Genomic DNA, 25,794 nt, shown 5'->3' on the forward strand with positions numbered 1-25,794 from the left:
CTGTTCACTCTTCGATGCAAGGGTTTTTTGAGGAAGCATTTTATAGTTTAGCCCCGTCTCGTCAATTTTGTGTAATTGATCAGCTACCGGTTTATTTTCTGAGACTATTTTTTCAAAGTTTTCAACAAGTCCCTACCTACAACATCATCATCATCATCAGCAGCAGAAAATTTTTCACCTGAAATAGCGACTTGCCTAACGCTGTAACAATTTTTCCACCAGTGAAGCCAGCCTTCACTTGCTTGGAATTTGTCTCCCTCACCCCCCAGTTTTTGATGCAACTGAAAAGTTTTTTTTTTATGATAAGAGCTGAAAGTGAGGTCCCCTTACGTCTTTCCTGGCAAAATCAAACCTACACAGCATCATCTAAGAGCTCAAGTTTTGGTTTTTTTTAAATGCATTTCTAATTTTTAAATCATTTTCACCATCTACTGTTCAAGGAAATCATTCAAGATCTTTTTAGTTTTTTTCTTTTCTTTTCTATTCTTTAATGGTTGTCACTCCAACAACATTTCAGAAGCTAATTTAGTAACTGACTCACCTTTGTCAAGTCTTTGCAGAATACTTAGTTTCTGTTTGATTGTGCACACAAGACATTTCCTTTTCTGATTTATAGCCATTTATTAGTCTTTCAGAATTCCTTAAACTTCATAATCACAACTTAATAAACTGTATAAAACTACACTGCAAGTTTAACATTAAAATTAAGACAGTAATAAACAAAAAGCACACATAAAGCACAGTAAAGCGAATAGTCGGCAGTACATTAATCGTGTCAACTGAGCATACGTGAGGAGCGTGACTCAGGCGGAAAACAAATGGTCGGACATATGGTCGGATAATCGAGGTTCTACTGTAGTATCAATTTGACTGTTAGTATCATTACAGAATAATTACTGGTGACAAGATTTTGTGGTGTATTACGATGAGCTTGAAACAACACTGAACTGATTCAATTAAACATCACAAAAAAAAAAAGCTAGTACACAATGTAAAACCATAATCCTGGTTAATTCATAAAATGACAGAAAATTAAAGTTTTATTCAAATAATTGAAATTTTGTTCAACATTTACACTTGATGAATATAATGATTTTTATTATTTAAGCTTGTGGGTTGTAAAAATTTTATGTTTTGAGTACATTGTACAATTAATTATAGCTATTTGTCAATCAACAGTATAATTTTATATTTCTTTTTTATAATTTTTTAATCCGGGTACATACTTAAAAACACAAATTTAAACTTGCCAATTTATTATTTGTTCTGAATACATTTAATCGAAGCATTTATAAAATCAATATTCCTGACACTGAAATATATCCTGTTTCGCTAACAAAATTGGGATAAAAATGAAACCATGAAGTCTTGTCTTTGGTTGATGAGTATTTGCAGAATAGTAATCCTTGCTATTATTTAGCATGATGTTCAGCTGTGTCATGTAACAAGGAAATGGGGTGGTACCCGAGAGCCGTGCGTGTGCGGTTGCAGCGCCCAGGCCGCGGAAGACGGAGCCGGCGACGCGGCGACGCAACCCGCTGGTTCTCAGCGCGGAGGCGCTCTCGGTGCTGGAGACCCTCCCCGACCTGTCGTTCATGCGGGCGCGCCTGCTCGCGTTCCCGCTCCACGGCGGCGACGCGCCCGGCCCAGACGCCTTCTGAGGCTCAGTGTCACTTGCCCATGTCATCACTGCGGCGCAATGCCATTCCTTCATTTCCTGCTGTCCGCTCTAGTCTCTTGAAGAATAGAAATGATGGTAACGATTTTGTTTCGTGTATAGAGGATGGATGTATTTTCTCCACCAGTGTCAAAACACATGAAGTGGTTGTGATTTTAGATATAAGTTTTAACAAAAAAAAAATGTTGTGGTGGGTGTCTTTATCATTATAGTTGGTATTGGTATTACCATAGTTACTTCTGTTTTCCATTCTAAAAATTTATGTAAATCAATTTTTTTTTTGTTTGTGTGTCAACCATGAGAGATTTTGTATAACTAGTCACCTGAATTATGTATATAAGTATTATTTTTGAAGTGTTTCAGAGTATTTATTTATTATGCATAATTATCTGCACACTGCACTTGTAACCTTTGATGTAAGTAAAATGCTGACTACCTTAAACAAACTACTACTCTAAATACGTTAAAAATCTTGTGAGTACAGTCAACATTAGGATTCCTGCTTTGTTATAAGACTGAAATCATTTTGGCTGAAGTGAAGTGAAAGATTTAAACCATATTTTTAGTTCTGCTATTGAAAGTTAACATAGTGTGTACCTAAGAAAAACATACTGACTTGTATTTTTGCTACTAAATTATCCATGCAATTTTGAAATTATGCATGAATATTTTAACGAAACTGAGAAATTTGACTTTGACAGGTTATAACCAACCATTTTTCTCCTGCAAGTGTGTTTCACATATGTGTATGCTGACAAAGAGATAGATATTGTGACTCATCAGTGCAGTTATAATTTTGTAATGCTGGTTACTTTTTATTGTTTTTTGTCTAATAATATATAATATGCAGCTGTCCGGCAAAATTTTTCTCTTAAAATTTTTACTGTTTACTGTTTTTATGAAATATGTAATTCACTTAACTAAACTAGAAGATGAATTGTATTTGCAAGTCTACAGTAAGGTTCTATTTATATGACATACTCTAAGGAATAAAGAAACTGAAATTTTTTTGGTTGTTGGTAATACATTTTCTGTAAAATATTTTTTTTAAATTTGTTTTAATTGGCTTTTTTTTATTTTTTTGGACAATATATTTGTCATGAAAGTGGGGTAGGGGGGAAGGGGCTGACTTGATTATCTAAATTCTATTTACAAAAAATATTTTAGCAATTTAACAGTCAAAAATTCTCTCCTTGAACTTGTCTTGACTTCAGTTATTTCTCGGGACTATTTAATCTTTGTTTCCGTAGACATAATGCTTTGGTGGTACTATTTATAGTTTTGTACAATTTAATGTCATCAGCACTTATAATTCATTTATTTATGTATTAAAGAGAAGTGGAGATAATTACTTAATTTTTCTTCTAAGAATTATAGTCTGCAACAGTTGATTGAGGGGGTAAATAAACAGTACCAATCATAAATTTTTTTAGTGTTGATAATTCTAATATCTACCCATATAGCTTCAAATTTATGGTGATCAAATTCATTTTTCTGGACTGAATGTGGAAAAATTTGAGAGTGGATAGCTATGAGGACTCCCCCACCCTGAGTGCAAGAGGTATTAAGATTAACATAATCTCTATCTCTGTGAAATACAAAACATTTTTTTTCTGGAAAATAATGGGAGTTTAAACAATGATTATTTAGTCACTTTACAGTTAATCATATAATAGGATAATTTACTGAATTTATGTTTTCATAAAAAGAGATTGTTTTAGTCCGAAGACCTCTTTCATTTTGGTAATAAATATGAATATCATCCTCGACTTGCAGCAATTTATTTCAATCATTTAATTGCAGGCATTTCTGATTGCCTCAGTAGGTTGAACCAAAGTGTTATCATCAGTTTTATTTCTCTCCACGCTGACATCAGGAGTGAATAATTGGTGGTTTTGTAGGCGCCGGTAGAAAGGACTAATAAGGCAACCAGAGGGCTAGAAAATAGTGTTATAAATCCGATCATAATCTGTCTCTGCAACAACCACATAGAAGTAAGAATAAGAGTCGTATTTAGTTTTTAGTTTAACAACCTTGAGGTTTGATATCTTTAGTTCGGAGTTAACGTAGGATATTATTTCATTCTCATGAACATCAGGGGCAAATCTGGAAACAAAGATAGCTATCATGCGTGGTTGAACTGGCTTGGCTATTGTTCTGAGGTTCACATTGTCGCGGACTTCAAACTGTACTTTACTTTTTGCCGTCACTTGCTTACTTACAGTTGAAGGTTTCTGCTTGAGCGGGGTATGTCGCCTGTGCATAGTTGTGAAGCCGTCTGTGTCAGCAGACGGCGGTGCAGCAGTTTCCTTACTGGCACTGACGCTCGGTTGACACTTGCTGACTGTCTTGCTGCATCGTTATGTGGCTGCTTTAGCCCAGGTTCCGTGTGCCATGTGTGGCCATTGGTCTGTGCAAAAATGCCGAGGGGTATTTTGTCCATCCTTCATAACTTGGCTGTAGGATTTATTATTATGAGGAAAATGCCCGTTTGCTGTAATTGATGCACAATGAGCGCAGTAATGAGTATCATTTAAAGATGTTATCATGGTTCTTCCAGGTTCTTTATTTGGTCAGTAACACATCTATTTATCTGCCAATATTAGAAACGCAGATTTAACACTCTCATCTGGACTATTTTCAGTGAGGTTAGCCGTCTTTTCGTACAGCTTGATAGTTTCTGCTTGAGAGTTGTTTGCACTACTGTCACATGTTCAGAATCTTGCTTGCTCAATGTCAGAGTGAAAGACTCTTTTTATTCTTCGTTGGTGATCGAAACATAGTCGCTGTATTAGTACACCTTACACATAAATATGATCCCTCCTTAGTAATCAAATTACTTTTTTTAACTACACACCTCTCATGAATACGTGCATCATAGTCACTTGAACAAAAGAAATTTCTGTACCAAAAAAGGCCTTACTTCATACTAAACATATGTCCTCACTTTGCTCTATTACACAAATGAGGTCAAATACAAAATGAAAGCTGTCACCAAAAGCCCCTTTGCAAGGGAGCGCTCACAATAAACATCCGCATTCAAGAAGAGCTCGTACTGTTTTACATAATGTCCTAATTGTTCAGTTTCCTTAAAGAATCCACCGCATCAGCAATGGTTTTCATATGAGCTGCATCATTTTATATTGTGAACACTTGTTTCATTACATGAAACACGAGTAAATACTAGAATTTTATTCAGTGGTGATATTTTTAATAAATACCATGCATTTATGTTGAAAGAACAGTATTTCGAAATTGCATGGATTTTTAGTAAATTTATGGTATATGATGTTTCAGTTTAGGTATTTTTTATTGTCAATGAGATAGGAATGTGCGAAGTTTAGAAAAATTTAAGGTAAATTTAAGATTAGTTTTTTTTTTTTACTTGAGGTGATTAAAAATTATATTTTAACTGTCAACTCTCTAATAATACATGTCTGTTAAACAGCACACAACATATGGGGGGGGGGGGGGGAAGTTGACAGTTTTGAGGCCTCAATTCAGTTTGTTGAGAAGTAAAACAAAACATTTATGAGATTTATTTTAAACATCATCTTTAGATAATAATTTTCGTTTTCTGTTATATTTATTCAACAGTTTACAGAGTATAAACACACCATGAAAACTCATTTGTAAGTTGTGCTACCGCAGTACTATGAAAATAGTGTAGATACACTGAAAAACATTTGTAAATAGCAGTTTCCTATAATTTTTTTTTAAATTTAGTTCAGTGTATACTTTTTTCCTCGAACTGTTTTGTTGTTCTATTAGTATAAATTTAGTGTGTAGTGTGCAGGATTTTCTGATAAAACATCTGCTAAGTTGCTCAAAGTTGTAGTTGAAAAATTATCCTAATTTAGCAAGAATTTTGGTCATCTTTAACTTTGTATTTGGGAAAGACTTAGATCTTCGGCTTCAACATGATTCAAATTAAAAAAAAAAAAGATCTTCGCACACCCCTACATTGAGAATTATTTTTGACTTTACAATTTGTTAATGAATGTTTATATGATAATTTGGTTTCAAAACTGTAATGGACATATCTAGTGCTGGGCCTGTGCTGACAATAGTCAAAGTTAAAAGTAGAATATTAATATAAGTATTTAATAATGAATAGTATTAGATATTTAGATACTTGTTCCTGTTACCAGTTTCAACTTAATTTTGAGCATATGCACATCTGTTGAAAGTTGAAATCAAATATAAATGAGAGAGAGCTTATGAACCTCTCTAGTGTTTTCAGGCAGAGGTATCTTCCTTGATATTAATATTCTCTGTGGAGGGGTGAGATGCCGCCAACCACTCTGGGAGCTCCGTGTCAGCACCCAGTACCACGTTCCTGACACACATTCGTATGTTCATTGACCAACCTACCAATGGTTGAAGTCTTTGGTGCAGGCCAATATCTGTAAGTAGAAGTACATTTCTAAATATGAGTTTGAATTCTTTTGTTGACATTTTACAGGTGCAAAAATTTTATAAATGTTTTTGCACTTGGTGAGATTAATATGCTATCATAAAGTTTTACACTTGTTCAATTTTAATTTCTTTGTAAGAAGTTATTGAACATATAAATCCTGACTTTCAGAGCCGTGTTAGATTAAACTTTATGTCAATTCTTAACACATTGTATATAAAAAAAAATGTTGGTGGTTAACTGTATCATGTTTAGTATCTGTAGCATCAGTATTGAAGGCATCTGCAGTATCAGCCCAGCATTATGCCAAACCAGATTTTTCCTTTTGTAATCATGTGATTTTTAGAGGAAAATCTAACTGGTCATTATATCCCATTGGAGTTTTTCCAGATGAATACATGATCCACATGTTACACCATAAAATAGTAAAATGATTTTGTAAATAAATGTAGTTTTGTTGCATACATTAAAATGTGGTGACACCTTGCTGGGTGCAAGAAAATAAATCTTGCAATTATTTTATCTACAGTTTCTTTTGTAAGAACTTTTAAGACAATTAGTTGTGTCTGTAATTTAATGGTCCAGATAGTATTATAACTTCACATTGAAGAAAAAAATTGTGAGAGTTGTTCCAAAACAACACAATCTTTATGTCCTCTCGATAAGTATTGATATGAACTGTACTTAAAATCTTTAAAGTGAGTGTGCATTTTGTTTTTGTTTTGTAGCCTGCTGTTTTTCTTAAATAGGGCATGCAAGCACATCATTTTTTTTTATATTTATTAGTTTTGAGTTTGAAAATTAAGTGGACTGCAAACTACTGTGAAATGCAAAATATTCTATCCATTCAAGAAAACTCTTTGCAGTGACGTACTGTACACATGTCTTTCAAATGAATACCTGTAAGTATGTATTAGCTTTTAAACTTTTGTAGCTAAAATGATTCCGAGCTCATTTTGGTTTATTATTTTGGTTACTGGTATTCAAAATATTTTCTATAACCGTCAAAAGTGTTTTTTTTCAGTTGGAATAAGTATGTAGCTTCATGTGATGTACTGTGTAACAGGCTGTATTGACTTTGGAGGACATTTTTACTTCCCTGATATTATATTCTACCTTTAAAATTATTTTCAGTTAGTTACTTGGAAAAAAGTCAAGGTTTTTCTGTGTTCAGTTTAGAAAGAGATTTGAAAATTTATTTTATTTTGCATATTTTACTAGGAGTCTGGGAAGTCAGAGACAAAGATACCAGTAACATGAAATACAAAAAAAGTATCAGTATAAAAATTCTTGGGATTCATGTCTAAACTTTTTTCCACTGTATTATTTTGATATAGTTATAATCAGGTGTTACTTTTGGAATATTTAACCACCTGCACCTGAATTGTCCAGTGTAAGCCCAACAAGAAGCAAAGTTAAGTTAATTTATTTTCTGGCTATGGGAGATATCATTACGAATTTTTAATCTGTGTAGAATATGCAAAATAAATAAAACGCAGGATTATTAGAGTTGTGCCGGTTGTAACGTTCTTTGTTTGATTGGTATGCCATAGCATTGAAGTGAGAATGTGTTGAACATTTTTATGATGTTCTTATATGTATCTTGTTTAGTGTTTATAATCAATTAGATTGTGCATAAAGTTGTTTGAAAAAGTGAAATGTGTTTTCTTTAGTACAATGTATGTACTTACATTTTGATTTCAAGCCAACATAATTGCTTACTCAATTTATTAGAATAATATTAACAGTAGGTTCATTTGTTGTTTTACAGTATGTAATATTTAATTATGTTAGTTACTTCAGTAAAAATTCTAGATTGATTTACCAATACATGTTTTTTTGTTTGGTCCATGGTGACTGCATGGATCACTATATTGTGGCATTAATATGTATAAAAACAACAGAAAATAGCATTTAGTTTTCCTCTTGTCATTGATAGATCAGCTTCTAGTATTAATATAGCTTTAATTAAAATATTAAAACAATGCAACATTTAAATTTATCAAAGCTAGTTTGTTTTCAGGCAAGTAAACTATGTACTTATTTAACAGATAACTAGCTAGCCCAGTAGAGATATTTCAAAAAATGGGGTTGGGTTGCAAAAGGTGGAGTAATTTTGATTTTTTAGTATGTTGTATGTATTGGCCCCCTCATAAAAAATCAAGTGTTCAACCTTATACTACTTGTGCATCTTCTACCATCTTAAAGAAAAAAACTAAAAAAAAGGCACTTTTTTCAATTTTTTTTCTCTATTACTGGCTTCCAGTGATTTTAGGCAAAATTGCATCCTTAACAATTTTTAAAAACATATATTTTTTTAAAATTATTAATAACAATTTTAGTTAAATTGGGAAATAGAAATATCAAACTGTGTATACATTTGTAGTAAATGCTTTCTTGACTGTATTACCCTTTTGAATTTTATATTTACAGGTATAATAAAATTATGATAGAGTTCATTGTGCTCGTGGTGCAAATAAGCTAGGCAAGCTGCACACGCAGTCTGGCAAACCCAGCAGTTACCCCTCCTCTCTCCCCGACTGCATTAGGGCGTGTTTCTTATTTGTTGCAAGATCTCCGTTAAGCTGTTACTATTGCTTTTACGTATGCATTACAAAGGTGTGAGAAATGATTTTTACATTATCCATAGGACATGGAATTGGTTATTGGTATCTTCCATAACCAGGGATAAGAAGATAAGAATTGTAAATATTCCAATTGCTTAAAATATAAGCATTTATGATAGTCAGTTTTAGAATTTTCTGTAGCGGGTAACGTGCTTGAGGAATCCGTTGTTATGTTGCTTTATTTATTTTTGAATACATACATAATCTTGGCAGTATTTTCTTATAAAATGCAACAAGAAAAAGTGTGATGATCTTAAAGGTTTGGAGCTGTTTTCGCGGGAGTTTGTTACAACCCAGATAAAAAAATTGGTCTGAATTGCACATACATAAAAACACTTGAATTTGTTCAGTTCGAATATATTGTTAAAATTTAGAAAATAAAACTTTGCTCTTAATGATTTATAATGAAAATAAAGTCTCTTGTGAACAATGACTGATTTTTACTGCATTTTATTACCCTTTACAGAAAAATCACATTAGCACAAAGGCCGCCATCTTCGTTGCTTCCAGAAAGACAATTTACTTTAAAATGGCACCAAAATGTCATATGAAAAGGTTATTTATTACTGCTATTAAATCCCATGATTTCACACGAACTCATGGTACAAACCAAGGAACAAGGAATATGGAAAACGACGAAACGATTCTTGTTTTCCTCGTTATGGGCTTACCACTGAGGACTACAGTCAATGAATTCTAAATAATATGTCCAAAAATGTTCATTAATCGGCGGCGCCCAGACCGCAGCCACGAATATAAGCTTTTAAACTACATAATTATTTTATTTTTCGAGTTATCTCTGACTGCGACCATTCGGTACCTCAACTACAATATGACTAATGACAAACCTGATACCTCCATCCACGGAGGGAGATAGTAATGTCTCCTCAACAACCAATCATATACAAGTTTAAGACACAGTTTTCAAAATCAGCCAATCAAAGCACAAGTTACAAGACATGAAAAAACTCTACATGTATAACTAGGGGCTTTCCCTTCTCTCTTTCCAATTTTAAAGATACATTTGTCCTTGAGTTCCTACACTTGGCGGGGAACTACCATTTCTGCCTCTTTTGCACTTCAGGGCACACCTGCCTCTCTGTTCCTCTCTGATGTATTTACCATCACTTTGGATCATCATGCTGTACATTTGTTTTAAGTTAAATGTTGGATTGTCATATCAGAATTGTTAACCTCGAGCATCGTTACAACCCACGGATTGTGTGTGCACTTGGCCAACTCGATGTTTGAATAGAGTAAGGCTAATCTGTTTATGGTTATCAAAATGTAAATTATAATCTAAGAAGGAGGTGGAGATTAATAGAAGGAACGAATAGGCCATGTTGGTTTTGTGTTGAATAGACTAATCTTATAGAATGAATTTAAGTGATGAATATTAGACTACTGGGCATATTTCAGATAGCCAAATTTATGCCTATAATCTATAATGCATCAACTGTAGATGGAACAAGAAATTGTGTATTATAGTTTGTACAAACTTCAGTTTGCAGTATGAAACAACAAGAAACTGGTGAGTGCAACCTTTTCAGTAGTGAAACTAACTGTAAAACTTTGTTGTCCATTATAGAAGCTTCTGTAAAGCTTTCAACTATTGTTTAACTTTTGAAATATTGAATTTTCATAAACTTATTGGTAGATTTCTAATTCCCAGCGAGAGATACAAAGATTTTTACTCATTTGCTCAATACTATCCGAGAACATTTAATCAAAATAACGAAATTGACTATATCAAAAGAATTAATTGAATTGTGCCAAAATACATTTTAAAGACAAATTTATAAAACTGTTTCAGAAAATTGAAAGAAATTTTAACTAGTTATGTTTGGAATATGTTCTTTAATTTAAAACACCTATTTTGTTTTACTAAGGTTGACATAGTTAATACGTGTGGTAGGTATTTTTGTAAATATGTATATGATTAGCCGTTTATGCTTAAAAGTAATTGTGTATAATTGGATATTAGAAGCAATATAACACTATTGAAATTGATTTACATTTCTATTGTCTATGGTATATCAATTACACTGCTGTATTTAATTGTCAACCAAATATTTTGGTCAAGTATCACAGATATATTAGAAATAATAATTCACATAATGAATAATAGTAGGTAGAAATATTATAATTAAATTCAAAAACGTGAATCACTATTTCATATTTATAGTACACCTATCCACAGAAGTACGGTACATTATATCTATGTATAGTTACACATTGTAGTAGTTATCATGCTACAAAAGTGTCACAAGTGTGAGGTAATAGTATATATGTATGTTCATGTACAACACACACACAGACCTCGCATCATTGGCCAGCAAAAAGACGTGGCTACTGTTTTTGAAATGCACGAATAACTATAGAGATTTTTGTATATAAGTTGTTACAAACAATCAAGCTGTAAGCTGGGCCCCAAGATACTTAAGAAGAACTCAGTCAATTACATAGTTCATGGGAAGATTACAGTACAATATTTGCGAACTCTGTCTTTTTCATAATGACCTAATATTAAATAGATCTACCGAAGTGTAACCACAGCTATATTTAGTAAAGTGAAAACTGCACGTGATGATGGAAAGTGCTAGTCACTTGCTGGTGCTGGCGGAGGGCAGAGCCCCTTGTATCCACTTGAGCACCTTGTCGGTGCCGGCCCCAGTCACGGCACTCGTCTCGACGACCGTCACCACTTGGGAGATCTCGCGCTGCAGACGGGACAGTTGTAGCATGAGGAGGGCCTCGTTCCTCATCTGGCGATACGAGGCGTCCATCTTAGATAGCACCAGGAGCACCTGCCGCAGTAACAACACACAGTCCACAGATCATGACTAGAGCCTTGATTACTACCTAGATGCATTGGGTGGGTGCTAAGTAGACTTGCAATGCAAATACATCTACTACAATTTGATGATTGGACTACACTGCCCTGAGCCAGCTGTAACCAAGGAAAAGATGTGGTTACCCAGCCATGTTTAACCTGCCGTAACCTTGTTATTAACCAAGGAGTACTCTTAAAAGGTTATATAGGCAAGTTCAAGCCTGGAGTGAACACAATCCACAAAATAACAGTGGCTCCAATCATAACTGCTAAAACACAGGTGTCTTAAGAGTCGTCATCTCTGCAAACATGCACAAGAAAGACTGACCCATTTTAAGTGCATATTTTGGAGAATATAATATGTTTATTTAAATATAAATGCCATTCCTTCATTTTAATAGTTAGTTGTAAGCAATTTTTTGAGACAATACATTTTGTGAGTATTAAAAAAAGCTAATACAGTAAACTCTCGCAAATCCGTGGGTGTCGGGGATTTATGACCTTCGGATTTTTGAAAACTTCGGATTTTTGAAAAATTTTCATTAAAATACAAAAAAAAATTCTAAAAGATAAGATGGTAGTCAATGAACATGTAATACTACCACAGGACGTCATAATAAACAAGACACTTGAGAAGTTAACAGAATGGTACGTAAGCAATACCAGTATAGTCCATTCATAGTAAATGAAGCACCCGAGAAATTTTTTTTCCTGAAAATTTACAGCCTGGCCTGATTAAATTTAACACACCCATTTGTTCAAGTTGGTAGTAAATTGTGTAAAAAGTAATTTAAAGTCATCTTAAATTAAATTAAATTAATGGCACCCGAAGTCGCACTTTGATGTGAAAGAGCTAGACGTAGCAATGTGGCGTGCGCTGAAACGGGAAGCCCCTTGATAAGGGGAAGTGAATTTAGGAGGGGCGGGAGAGAGAAGCGATACGTAGCTGGCAAGAGACTCAAGGCCACTCCCTCACAGACACACGGCCAGTCCAGTTAAACTAAAGAGAAACGGGAGAAATAAAAAAAAAATCATTAGTTAATTGTACACTAGAACCATCAAAAAATCTGAAATTTTGGCACAAAACAAAAATAATCGGGGAAAAAATGGTAAAACTCACAATAAAAGCTTATACAAAGCTATTATTTAACATGCAGCATATATTTTGTGTTGGTTTATAGTGCACTTACTAATGTTCGTATAAGAAGAGAAAAAAAATTGGACAGTCCGTTTAAAAACACGGCAGCAGTAGCTTGTGCGACGTAAGTGGGAGTGCGAGAATCTCGTCTAGACAGGCTGGCGGCTGCAAAGGCAGCGGATGCATGACGTCATACGGCTTACCTCTCCCTCCCAGACAACAAACCATCTCTCTCCCTCTCTCCAGCCCTCTAGCCATTTTCTGCGTGTGAAACTGTCAACATCCTTCCTCCCCTACTCCACACTGCATGCGACGAAAGCCAGGTTGTATAGTCCATTCCCGGTAAAATGAACATTTTTTTTAAGGCCCCCCACGGCAGCCATTTACCGTTAATTTTTTGATACAATTTGTTTGTTAGTTACAGAACATTATTTCTGCTGGAAAATCTCTGAAACTTCAAAATTTCTTTAATGGAAAAATTTAGCAGGGCGGTTAGAGTATTTATTTTTACCGCAAATGAACTATACTCACCTTCCCTCCGGCCAGCATTCCCGGCGTGTGACGCATGACAACTACAGTCGTGTGCCGCGCACAGCTAGGAAACTTGTCACTGGCAACATGTTTCACACACTGACACACGGTGCCCAGAGCTTCAGGAAAACCTACGCGATTTCCAACCTACTCTAAATATCCGACTGGAGTCTGTTTACGAAAAGCATTTAAGAATTTGCTAATGCCCAACTGTTTTTTTTATATCGGATTAAGAGGAGTTAAAATGGCTAAAAGGCATGGTTTTGAAGTTTTAGGTGTAAAAAACCGTTAAAACATTTCTTGAAAGCACCAGAGGAAAAGGCATTACACCTTTATCTTTATTTTCCCGCCATATAATGTTACGGTCACCGCTCAAATTTCACAGTTATCTGACGGGAACGAGATGACTGCGCGCCAGTTCAGAGCCTTTTACCGCGCTATAAATATCAGTGAGCGTCGCTCTTATCATCCACTGAGAATAGTGATACATACATCTAAACAGTAACGATCATGTCACTTCGGAAATACCCCGGATTTCTGAGAACTTCGGATTCTCGGGCCACGGACTGGCGAGAGTTTACTGTATCTGACTTTTTGATGTTATGTTTTGCAACTGCTACCTTCTTTGTACGACAAACCTCTGGCGAAGTCTTCCTGGAGTCGCCTCTTGCCCAGTTGCTGCCTTAAGCTGCCGTCTGCCAACCACGGTTGTCTAGTATAATAGGGAACGCCCGTGCAGATAGCAGGCGCACGCAGCATTTCATTTGAGGAGTTTATAGAACCGCCTTGCCCGTTGTTTTGTTTTCAATTTCCTTATTTTTGCTGGTGGGGATGATACCGGCAGGTAGTGGAGGTACAGTGCTGATATAGCAAACGTTGTTTGGCTTATCCTATTGCTGAGTTCCTTTTTTTATTTTATGAATCCATGCTGGTTTGAATTAATTTAAGTAGTTGATCTAGCTTCTCCTTCATGATGGATTCAAATACTTTAGAAAAAGTCCTACTAAGAGAAATGGGTCAATTTGTAAAATCATGGCTTATTCATTAAAAAAATAAAATAACATTCCAAAGAAGCAATTTCTGAATTCTGAATTTGCCTGATGATTCTGTAAAAGTGATACAATTTCAAGTACAGTAAACTCCCTATTATCCGCGGGCGGATTATCCATGGTGCGGATTATCCGCACATGCTACGAAAAAATACAGCACGTATGTAAATCTGTATTTTATTACAAGTGAGCAAATTTGAACTCTACTGACGAGTGTATTGTGTGCAGTATACAGTTAAACGCCACATGCCTTCTCGGAACTCACGCAGTGTCTAATGAAGTCTCTGAGTACGTACAGTACTGTATCCTTGTTATGAAGCAAGTACCGAGCACTTTTATGTTAACATTAAAATGTATTGTATGTTAATTATTCAGTAAAATACTAAAATTTTAGCATTATTTAAAAAATTTTACTGTACATAAATTTTTAGATTATTAAGTTGAAATTAATGTTTCCTTTTTTGTTTCCCATTTTCGGCTCTTTTGCGGATCATCCGCGATTTTCATTACCCGCGGTGGCCCTGCCACTTAATTTAGCGGATAATCGGGAGTGTACTGTAGTTTATTTGTGAAAGATGTAATTTTCCATTATGTTGCTTGTATTTTTTCTTCACCTTTCACCATGTTTAAGATGGTGTATGATGTTGGGAATAATTGTGCCTACTGTAGGAAAATTAAAATATTTATTGACTTTGTAATAATTTAAATTATTTTTATATGTTGTTTTCATACATCTACATGATCGGAACTAAAAAGAAAGGTTTAGTTTGGTTGGGTTGGATCAGCTACATTTAAAACATTGAAAGTATTGACACTGCATAAATGTAATTTTTTCGTGAATATATGAAAGTTGCACCAGCGAGCAACAAACTTCAAATTATTTCAGAAGGCTTCAGAAGTAAGAGACTATGCCAGTGAATCTTAGGGTTCCATTGGGACATGAAGCTTGTACGTTACATGCTGTGTTGCTTTCGTTTTAATTGGCTATGGATGCTGAAGGCAACTATTTTTGTAAAAATGTATATCTGATTTAGTGTAGTTTTGTAATATTTCATTAAATTCACACCCGTTTTTAAGAAAAATTCTAATGTATGCACAAGCATTGCTAAGTGATTGAGTGAAACCACAAAGTTGAGTAGTCCTTTTTCTGCTTGTGTATTTGGTTTTTTAAAATAGTGTAGGTTTTTGCTTGTGTACATGACTGTAACTGGAGATACAGGTTTGGTTATGTAACATCAGTGATTTTTATATATTGTGAAATTGTGAAAATGTATTAATTCCTGCAAACTGTTTTTTATTCCAACTGGATTCTAGAAAAATTTTGTAGTTGTGGATGGCCTTGAAGCCTGTGAAAACAGTGAGGTTCAGCTACTAAAATACCAGTAGAAATTGACTAAAATTATTTAAATTACTGTTATAGTGATTTAAGTATTTACTTTAATATTTTCCTGGTTTTTAATGGTTTTTACTCCATAATTTCCCTGAACTTCATCACACTCCACAGTAATGATATTTCAGATCTGGTAGGAATTTGAAAATTTATTTTTGGGTGAAAATCAAGTGTGCCGTGGTCAAAAATACAATTTTTGTAATCTTACGTAAAAAGTGTGACTATATACATTTAGAAAGAATGAGCCTATAATCAGGGCCGGATTTAGGGTAGGGCAAGCGGGGCGAAAGCCCCTGGGCCTCCACAAACGGAGAGCCCCCACAAATCCTTTGATATTCTTTTTTCGCTGTTTTACCTTTACCTACAGTACTTTGTATGTACATGATTATATCATTGTTAAATATTAACAGAAATATTCATTAACACTAAAATTTAATTTCATATAATTCTTGTCTCCGATTATATTTATGTATGTTTTTTAAATACTAAGAGAATCTACTTGATTTCACAATAAATTATTTATTGGAAAACTCGACTGAAAAAAATTGTTCATTTTATTTGGAAAATAATTTGGGGCCAGGAAGCCTCCGCTCCTCTGTTGGCCTGAGGCCTCCAGACCTCTAAATCCGGCCCTGCCTATAATAATTATAGATATCACTTTACTAGCTATTTTGTATAAAGGTAGGCCTATAATTTTAGATATTTTAAATTCACTAGGAATATGTCTACTTGCCAAAGATTGATTTAGACAGAATGTTGGAGGATTTCAAAGTGATTCTTGCTATATTTTTAAATAGTTTATAGGGGATGTAATTCAGGTCTGTAGAATTTGTTTTTTAGGCTTGCTTTTAAGTATTTCTTGTTCCAAAGCATTAGTTCACAGCTATTACACAATTCAGTAAGATGCTTACAATAAAGAAATTTGGACAATGTTTTCTACTATTATCAGAGGAAAAAATAAAAGTTGGTTTTCTAAGAAACTTATCAACAGATATATACACATTTTCCAGTGTAAGACTAAAACATTACCTAGTATTTAAAAGCCTACCTTAGCGTTTTGAACTGTAGGATCTGCAAGTATTGTGTACAGTAAAATTCCAGCTGCAGCTATTTGACAGAGATTACTTGCATCAACTACGTAAATAATTTTTTTCACTCCTGCAAAATAATTATTCCAAATCGGGGCCATCGCACCTCCGACTTCTCGAATTGTTACTTCTTTATTGTTTCCAAACCTAACGTTTGTGAGGGTGGTTCCAACCGTTGGAACAGTGCTAGAAGTTACATCAACGATTTCTTTACCCTGAAGCCTTTTAAGTAGCAATGTTTTTCCAGCACCTGTAGGTCCAAGGCAAAGTATCATTATTTAAATTTAATGTAAACGCATATTAAGTACGTAAATCATAACAGCGTTAAAAAATAGAATGTATATATTTGCAATACTTGTAAAGCAGATACACCCTACTGTGAAAAATACTCATATACTATAAATTTTAACCTCTTACACACTACGATCATAGTTTCCCCGTCACCATAGTGATGGGTCGTTCGTTAACGATTCGTTCAAAAAGAACGAATCTTTGAGAGAACGAAATCTTGCGATTCGTTCGCGATGTAAAGAACCGGCTCTTTGAGAGCCGGTACCTTGAAAGATTCGGAAGAACGAAAACGCGGAGAGAACGAGAGAACGAGAGAACGAGATGAGAGAACCGGTCACGCGCCCGGTCTGATTCGTTCGTAAAATGATTCATGACGTCAGAGTCTGAAGAATTAGTAATCACAGCGTGCGCATGTTCACAAGAGCAAACGATAACTGATCAAATAAAATAGGGTAACATGAAAAGTATCTATACCTGAAAATGTCAACTGTTAAGTAGTGGTTTAAAATTGCTTTTTCACATTCACATACACAAATTTGGAAATAAAAAACTAAAAAAACAAAAAAAAACCGTATGAATTAAAAAATAACAGGGAAAGTAACTACAAATGTTCACACTTACCATTTTTGGGTTAATTAATGTACTTCATTTGTTTCTCTTCATACTGAATTGCAGTAGTATTAAATTTTTGTCTTTTTTCTCTAAATGTGTTGGTCTACATGTAAACACTTTACTGTCACTAGAGTGTAAATAGCATATATATTAATATTTGTAACTTAAAAAGTAATAAAATATAAATAATCTTGTTTCATATACGCAACTGTGATTCACTGGCTACGGAAAGCAATGTTCAAATTCAAATACAAAAACACGTACGTAATACTCAAGGATGAACGAGTTACGACACCTGATAAAAGAGCCAGATCCCATACACAGAAAAGAACGAATTGACCGAGATGAACGAATCGTTCTGAACGAATCATCTCACGGTACTGATCCAAAAGAACCGATTCGGTCAAAAGATCCGTTCTGCCCATCACTACGTCACCATGGTAACGCACAAAACCCAAAGAAAAAATATATAATTTGAGCATCTTGTGAGAACCATAGACTAAAACGTATGTAGATAAACTTTTCATCTTACAAAAAATAAGCAGCAAAATGGTTTTAACATTTAAAGTGTATTACGGTTTCAATATTGCAAATAATTTATTTTTCGAAAAACTTGCAAATCAATCGTATATTCTAGATTCTAAACAATGTATGAATACCTTCCCGAATTTGATAGCTCAAAGCCTACACGTACAGGAGATTTGGAACCAATTCTTGAAGAAGGGGCAAGAAATTTAGAGTACCACACGTACCAAATAGATGGCCGTTAGTTTACAGATGTATCAGCTGTACCTGTATTAGAGGATAAAGTGGAGAAAAATGTCAACTAATATAATTTTCTATTATGAAGCTTCGTAATATATATAATCATATTAATAAGTATTTTTTTGGAATCATATTTTATTTTAAACAACTTAATTACAGTCGTTAATAAAAGCAGGATAGAAAATCTGATTAACAATATAAACAATCATCCGCCGTTTTGGTATGTAAAAATCAGGCAAAATGAGCACAAAAAAAAAACGCCTTCACATCTGTTGGCTAATGCTCCATCTATCTCGGAACTGCAATCATTATGCTGTTAATGTTTGCCATAGGCTGAATTCCCATTTCACCCAAAATCAGCTAATATCAAATTCGACCGTTTCCTTTATTTAGAGACCTAGAAGCAGTGAATTTGGCTTTTAAATTGGCATTTGTTTTTCCTGCTGACACTACTAATAATGATATTCCACCAAATTTCTAATGGAATCTGTCATTCGGGCCAATGTTTGTAGAATTGAGACCGCCGCCATAGAAACATTTGCCAATATCCACTATGGCTTCCACCTTTGATCAGACAAAAAATGAAGTGCAGGTTTTACTATACCATTAGGTTTTCTTTGCTGGAGAAGAGGGAGTAAAATCGTGGATAAAATTATACTGTAAGAAGTATATAAACGAACTTAATTAGCCAGAATAAATTAGGAACTTATTACTATTTTCAGTGCAACAAAAAGTGTGTTAAAAAGAAAGTGGATACTAACTCACTGTGTGTACATGGTGCAGACCTACTGTGAAATCCCCACATTGCAAGAAGTATACCTCAAGGTTTTGACGACATTTGTAGGTGCTCCCTCTGCTCGCACAAGTTCTTATGATATGTTGCCGCCTCAGCGACTATGTGCAAAACATACCCTGTGAAGTGCAACAGAATAACTGGGCAGAACTGAGTTCAGGGTGGACAAACATGCAAGTCATACTACATCGGTGCGGTCGTAGTACGTACGTAGTATAGATGGATTGCCAAAAATAACGAGATTCTGAAGGATCTAGGAATGGTAAAAAGAGTTGTCTACCACTGAGAGAAGAACTGACTGTGACACCACATGCAATGTCCATCTTGTTTGGTGAGACTCCTAGCCCTAGGATACAGATGCAATCTTAGGATGCTGCTGACACCCCAGCTGCTATCCTCGTAGAAACACATCAACTGGACATAGCAAGTGTACCGAATGCAATAACAGAAGCGACATGGGTGCAACACTACCTATAACCAAATAAGACAATGCCTATTCACCAGTTACCCAGTCCCAACTATGAAGGAACAGCTGCTGAACACGGCGATATGTCCTGCCAGCAACAATTAAAGATGACACCAGCGTAAATGCCCCACAAAGGCATGAATCTGGAATGTGCTGAGCCAGATGAGCCGAAGGGTGCATAGCCCCCCCCCCCCTTTCAATACAACCAACTGCCCCCCCCCCCCCAAAATAAATAAAAAAACCAACAAGGAGAGAGTTTGCAGCCATCTGACTGACTAATTCAAGGTGGCAGCTCTGAATGACCTGTAGGTAAGCTACATGGGGGAGGAGTCCCGATGGCTTTTAGCAAATGAGAGAGGGAGCCATAAATCTGGCGACTAATACAGGCGATCCGACTGCTAAGAGTAAGGACACGGATAGCTTTGATCAAGGCTTGTTCAGGAGGTAGGGGCTATAATTCGCAATTGTCGTGTGCAGTAAGCAAAGCCTCGGTACAAGTTCCATCTGTCACTGTAGGAACGCTTCTAGTGACAACATGGCCAGCCACCATCAATGTCTGGTTTATAATGGTATTTTTTAATATTTATAATCGGCATGATGAGCAACATTGTTAATTCAATTGTAATTTGTGTCTTTACAGCCATACAGATACTAGCAGCATTTAATATTTAAATTAGTGCTATTGTTGAATACTTAAACTCCCGCAGAGCAGAAGGTACATCCTTGTGACCCTTGCTCCAGTTCTACACAACCAACTGTCGAGGTCAGACATAGTCTCATGGAGCTCCAACACATTATTGCTTCAATTGATCAATAAATGGGACAGTTATTTAAGTTGTCATACCTCCTTGCCCCCTAATTAAAACCTGGGTCTCAGTCTTACCCCCTAATTAAAGTACGGGTCGTCCCAGTCCTGTTCGCAACACAGCACAGCACAGCACAGCACAGCACAGCACAGCACAGCAGTATTTGTGACATAATTTATGCTCCTTGCGCGTAGGAGTGGAGTCCCAGCAACCGGGTTTCCAGATGTGATTAGGAGGAGATGAGGTGATTGAAAGGTGAGACCCCAGCTACTGTATCTTTGTTTCCTTACCATTATGTTTCCATTTCAGTAGTATTTTAGTGCATTAATTTAGCCCCAGAACTGGCAAGAATGACTTAGTTTGCAGCGGTCAGCAGGGTCGGACTGGGCCGGTAGGGCCCGGGTGTCTGACCACAAGCCCGGGGCCCGAGACTAGATGATGGTAGATGGGATACTATCGGAAAATACTGTGATACACAAATTGAGATAAACAAAATATAAAATTAAATTATCAACGATGTAATAAATTATTAGGTACGGACAATAGCACATCAGGTTACCCACTACCAGTATAAAAGGACCTCCCTTAATAGGCGAGTTTTATATAACTCGAGCTCAGTTCAAGGTCAAAGTATAGTAACTTGATAGATATTCCAATAATTATTAATTATATTAAACACACATTTAAGAAAGGCGTTCTTTGTAAATTGTTTGACACAAGAGACTGATATTAATTATATAGTCACTCCTCTAACATCAATGGGCTGTAGGTTATTTTATTTTCCTAGTATTTAATACACATGTACATTACCTACTACATACCTTTAATTATTGTTTTTGTTTTTAAATTACACTTACATAAAATAGCAACCATTGAGTGCTTGGTTACTTTGGCAATTATGTCCTATTATTGGCTTTTGTATTATGTATAACACAATTCAAACATGTATATTAATTATAAGCTGTTGTAAATCGCAATCAATAATAAAATAATAAGTATAATAAATAAAGTTAGCCACTCAACATTATTTTTAAAGAGGAGAACTTTCAACTAAGAAGTTAATGACTCGATCGTAAAGGCTGTTGTTCTCGTCATCCTTGATTAGATCCGATTCTGTGTTTAATATAATCAACGAATCCAACAGTTCTTGCCCCAGTAGAGAGCGAAGTCTCGTTATAATGCACTTCAACGCTGAAAATCGTCTCTCACAAGTCACTTGTGAATGAAATTGTGAGAATTACACAATATGCAACATATAAGGTGGTTTACGTGCTGATATGCATGTTATACTGTGATAAAAGTTTACATGCACATGGTATACAACTTTGACAGACGTCCAAACCACTTCTGGAAAAAACACATGGCGTCCTTTGCTGTTTGGTCTAAGTCTAAGAAATCTTCGTCGTCTTCTTCTTCACTTTATGAATCTGAGTCTCGCTTATGTTGCCTGGGTGAAATGTGCTCATCCCAAAGAGTTTTTAAACAGTTCATTAAAATTATTTGCAAAAGATTTCAGTTCTTTTGACAGCAACTCTCGATCGACATTTGCAATTGATGCGAGAGACTTAGTGTGTCATTAGATACTTCATTAGGAATAACCATTTTCGTTGTTTTATTGAAGTTTTTCGGGTCCAAACAAACGGCATCTTTCATTAAATCTTCGTTGCAGATGAATTTTTCGTTTATTTTAAACAAAACTGTATGTATTAATAATGATTTTGTAGACAGAAATAGAATAGAATCTCTTTGGGTTTGTAGCCAATAATGTTGCTTCATCTTGGCATAACTCATCATGTTTCTTCGTTTTTTTTAGGAATTCTTCGTAACGGCAACGTGGTTTATATGTCGAGATCAATGATTTCGGCGTGCATCAAGTTTTGAACATCGGATGCAAATAAACTTGCAGCTTTGAAAACATCATCAAAAGTACCTAAATATCTTCGTAAATTCATATCTAAACATTTGCTGAATCCCCAAGCTTTAAGATAATCCAATGTAAGGGTTTGGAGATATTGGCTTACTGGGGTTGATAGGTCAAACATTTTCTTGAATGTGAAGGCTGTCAGGATAGTTTCAAATTTCAAAAAGGAAGCCATCAATGCCTTTGCTTGGAACGAAACCTTTGGCTCGAACTCCGTGCTCGAAGATATGCCACTTAAAGTTTTTATTAACGCGACGTATCGAGTTTTCTCCATAATAGTGATCAAGGCTTTCTCTTTAGCCCACCATCTCGTTTTTCCAATATTCTGTAATCCTCTCAATTTGTCTTGTCCAGCTGTTAATTCTGAAATTTTGTCCACCCATAGAGATGTGCACTTAAATTATTCATGAATGAATACACTGGTAGACTCCAAGAGCCTAAATAAATTCTTTGCTTCAGTACAGCTTGACGTCGCGTCTCCTAGCACCAAGTTAAAAACATATGCATAACAATGTGTGAAAATTAATTTTGGCACTTCTTCCTTCAGTTTTGCTTGAAGACCATTATACCTGCCTGCCATATTTCCGGCGCCATCAAATGACATGCTAATAAGATCTTGCAAATCTTAGCCTAACTGGACTACTTCATTGCTTCCAAAAGCTCTGTAATCTTCTCCTGTTGATTTCCGAACAGGGACCATGCTGAGCATCCGTTCTTGTGGGATCCCATTCTTAACATAGCGTACGCAAATTGCAGCCTGGTCAACAACGCCAACATCCTGACAAGAATCCACATTGAGGCTAAAAGTTTTCGCCGCCTGGATTTCTATAACGATTTCTTGTTTAACTTGACGTGCAAATATATTTATTAATTTATTTATAGTGGTTTTTGACAAAAAGGTAACAAGCCTACCTTGACCCTTATCTTTTCCTGAGTCTTTTCTTTTTTTTTACTTTTAGTAATTGCTTCGGATATTTGGGCCTTAAAAACTGGATCATACTTCGACAACAGGACAACTAAATTTAAAAAGTTTCCGTGCTTCTGTTCCTGGTTGTCGTCAGCAATATCCGTTAATGAGTAGAAGGCCTCACTTTTTCCACGATAAGCAATGCCTTGTTTAGATAAAAATAGTATTATATCAGTTATTCTTTTCAGGACCAGACACATATTGGAAATCTCTTGCATATTTTTTCGTGTGAGATGTTGTTCCACATTTCCCCCCCCCCCCCCATTTTTTTTTTTTTTTTTTGCTGTAAGCAAGGTGACCACGTCTAACTGATGACTGTGGCTTTCCTCGTGTTTGACGAGTTGCTCATAAATATATTTTTTAGACGGAGTAACACCATCGATAAATGGACTTCTTCCTCCTCCTTTTTTTTTATGTCGTCAGACGCAAAACACATGCAGGCAGTACAAAATAGCTTATTTAATTCAAGAGAATAAGAGACAGATATTCGTCGAATTAAAGTTCCTGTTGGTAACTTTCGGTAGTAAACCCTATTTCTGTTTTTATCACCCGAAGGTTGCATAGGGGGAACAGATAAGAAACTTAATTTCTCAGCAGTCGTAGCATTTTTCTTGGCGGAGAAAATTCAGAAAGTTTTTGAATTTCACTGTAATCATCGTCTGTAAATGTAAGTGTCTTTAGCGCAACGCTTTCGATATTTGCACTACTCCGGTATCGCTAGAAATTGAAGTAATTGTGTCTTTAAGATTAGAAATGCATGCATTTGTTTCTTGTGATGCTGTGTCCTGCGTGATTAGTATCGGTACAGCCGCCGCTGCCATACTCTGTTCTGAACTACTTGCATGCGAAACTGAATCCAATTTTTCGTCTGACACAAATATTGGTGATGATGATGATTGATGATGATGATGATGATGATGATTGATGATGATGATGATGATTGATGATGATTGATGGATGATTGATGATTGATGGATGATTGATGATGATTGATGATGATGATTGATGATTGATGATTGATGATTGATGATTATTGATGATGATAATTGATGATGATGATGATGACTGATGATTATTGATGATGATGATTGATGATGATGATGATTGATGATGATTGACGATTGATGATGATGATTGACGATTGATGATGATGATTGATGATGATGATTGATGATGATGATGATTGGTGATTGGTGATGATGATTGATGATGATGATTGATGATGATGATTGATAATGATGATGATTGATGATTGATAATGATGATGATTGATGATGATGATTGATGATGATGATTGATGATTGGTGATTGATGATTGGTGATTGATGATTGGTTTTTGATGATTGATGATTGATGATTGATGATGATGATGAGGGTCCTATAAAAATAAAATATTGTATATACATATTTGATAGCTATACACATTCACAAAAATTCATTGAAATCTGTGGCATGGTTGCGGAACTTTAATAAAAATCCGCCTTTTTCCCTCTACAACAATACGAGTAAAGGGAGACTCATTACAAAAGTTCAGCTATCTAGGTCCGAAGGTTTGGGCTGAGCATTAATAAGTTAATCAGCCAGGACTGTGTATATAATACATTAAGATTTCTAAAAATTGAGCATTCTCTAAAATATTCCGTACCTATCTGTAGCTTAAAATTCATACAACTGAAAAAATATATAAAAAGACGTAACTTTGGCTTAGAACAGGTAATTTTGACAGATTTTAGAATATATAAAAAAAGAATTAAATGTGAAACTACAGGTAAAACTAGCAAATATGTAAATATTTGTTAAATTAGAAAAGAAAACAACTGTATTAAATTAAATCTATTAACCTGGTTGCGTTTCGCTCCGATTTTGAGGATCTTCAAGCTCTTGAGATGTAGACGTGAAGGAAAGTCTGGATTTCTTTGGATTCGAAGCCCGGCTGGCAAGTGCCACCTCGACTATATGGCCAATCCGACGCTGGCGGTCGCTTCTACTGTCCGCGCACGTTGGCTTTCCCTCCCCCTCCATTCCCCTCCTCCATTGGTTTCCTTGTTCCTCTCCTCCTTGTTCCTCCCCTCCTTTTCCCTCCCCTCCTTCCCCTTTTGCCCTCCCTCACTGCTTTTGTGCTTCCTTTTACGTTTCTGCGGCAGGTCAGCCAATCCCAGTCGTCTCCGGGCTCGGCAGGGCGCGGGTCTCGCTTGCAGGTATGGTTGGCATTGGATTGTTGGAGCGCGGTGACAGTTCCTTTTGGCCGTGTTAGCCATGTAGCTTCTTTCCTTTATTTAAATTTTTCTTTCGGCTTGTCACTTCTAAATTTTGTTTCGGGTAACTGAGCTTTTGTTTTTGCTTTGTGCCAACCATGCCAGTTTATATCTGAGCTTTGTTGGTTTTTTTTTGTGTCCGTGGCTTGCTGCGTTTGACTTATGTA

At 35.5% G+C, this 25,794-nt stretch overlaps 2 protein-coding genes across 12 annotated transcripts in view; one reads left to right on the forward strand and one right to left on the reverse strand.

Annotated features, from left to right (window-relative positions):
• The window catches only part of LOC134535610 (aftiphilin), a 38,761-nt gene extending 31,007 nt beyond the window's left edge, over positions 1–7,754 (forward strand). For all 7 annotated transcript variants that reach the window (XM_063374833.1, XM_063374803.1, XM_063374809.1 and 4 more), the window contains one exon: positions 1,492–7,754. In XM_063374833.1, the coding sequence (XP_063230903.1) occupies positions 1,492–1,661 (170 nt within the window). In that variant the 3' untranslated portion in view covers positions 1,662–7,754. The remainder of the gene's footprint in view (positions 1–1,491) is intronic.
• Positions 7,755–9,142: 1,388 nt separating this feature from the next.
• On the reverse strand, positions 9,143–18,079 carry LOC134535657 (ADP-ribosylation factor-like protein 16). 5 transcript variants are annotated; one of them, XR_010075677.1, is made up of 3 exons: positions 16,712–16,789; positions 13,863–14,227; positions 11,441–11,529 (listed from the first exon to the last, which is right to left on the reverse strand). XR_010075677.1 is itself a non-coding variant. In XM_063374853.1 (2 exons), exons 1-2 carry the CDS (start codon positions 17,024–17,026, stop codon positions 11,326–11,328), a joined length of 519 nt encoding a protein of 172 aa, XP_063230923.1. In that variant the 5' UTR covers positions 17,027–18,079; the 3' UTR covers positions 9,143–11,325. The 5 variants fall into 5 exon arrangements, 2 of the variants coding, with proteins under 2 accessions (XP_063230923.1, XP_063230930.1); XM_063374853.1 differs by lacking the exon at positions 13,863–14,227 and having other exon boundaries at positions 9,143–11,529; positions 16,712–18,079; XM_063374860.1 differs by lacking the exons at positions 13,863–14,227; positions 16,712–16,789 and adding an exon at positions 13,225–13,836 and having other exon boundaries at positions 9,143–11,529.
• Between the last annotated feature and the right edge of the window lie 7,715 nt (positions 18,080–25,794).

Source organism: Bacillus rossius, chromosome 1 (assembly GCF_032445375.1).
Source record: "Bacillus rossius redtenbacheri isolate Brsri chromosome 1, Brsri_v3, whole genome shotgun sequence".
Taxonomy (NCBI): domain Eukaryota; kingdom Metazoa; phylum Arthropoda; class Insecta; order Phasmatodea; family Bacillidae; genus Bacillus; species Bacillus rossius.

Coding starts and splice junctions, on each gene's coding strand:
- LOC134535657 (XM_063374853.1), bottom strand. CDS start 17,026: ATGATACTTTGCCTTGGACCTACAGGTGCTGGAAAAACATTGCTACTT. Junction 11,530..16,711: donor CTACAGTTCAAAACGCTAAG/GTAGGCTTTTAA, acceptor TTACTGCGGCAG/GTGCTCCTGGTGCTATCTAA.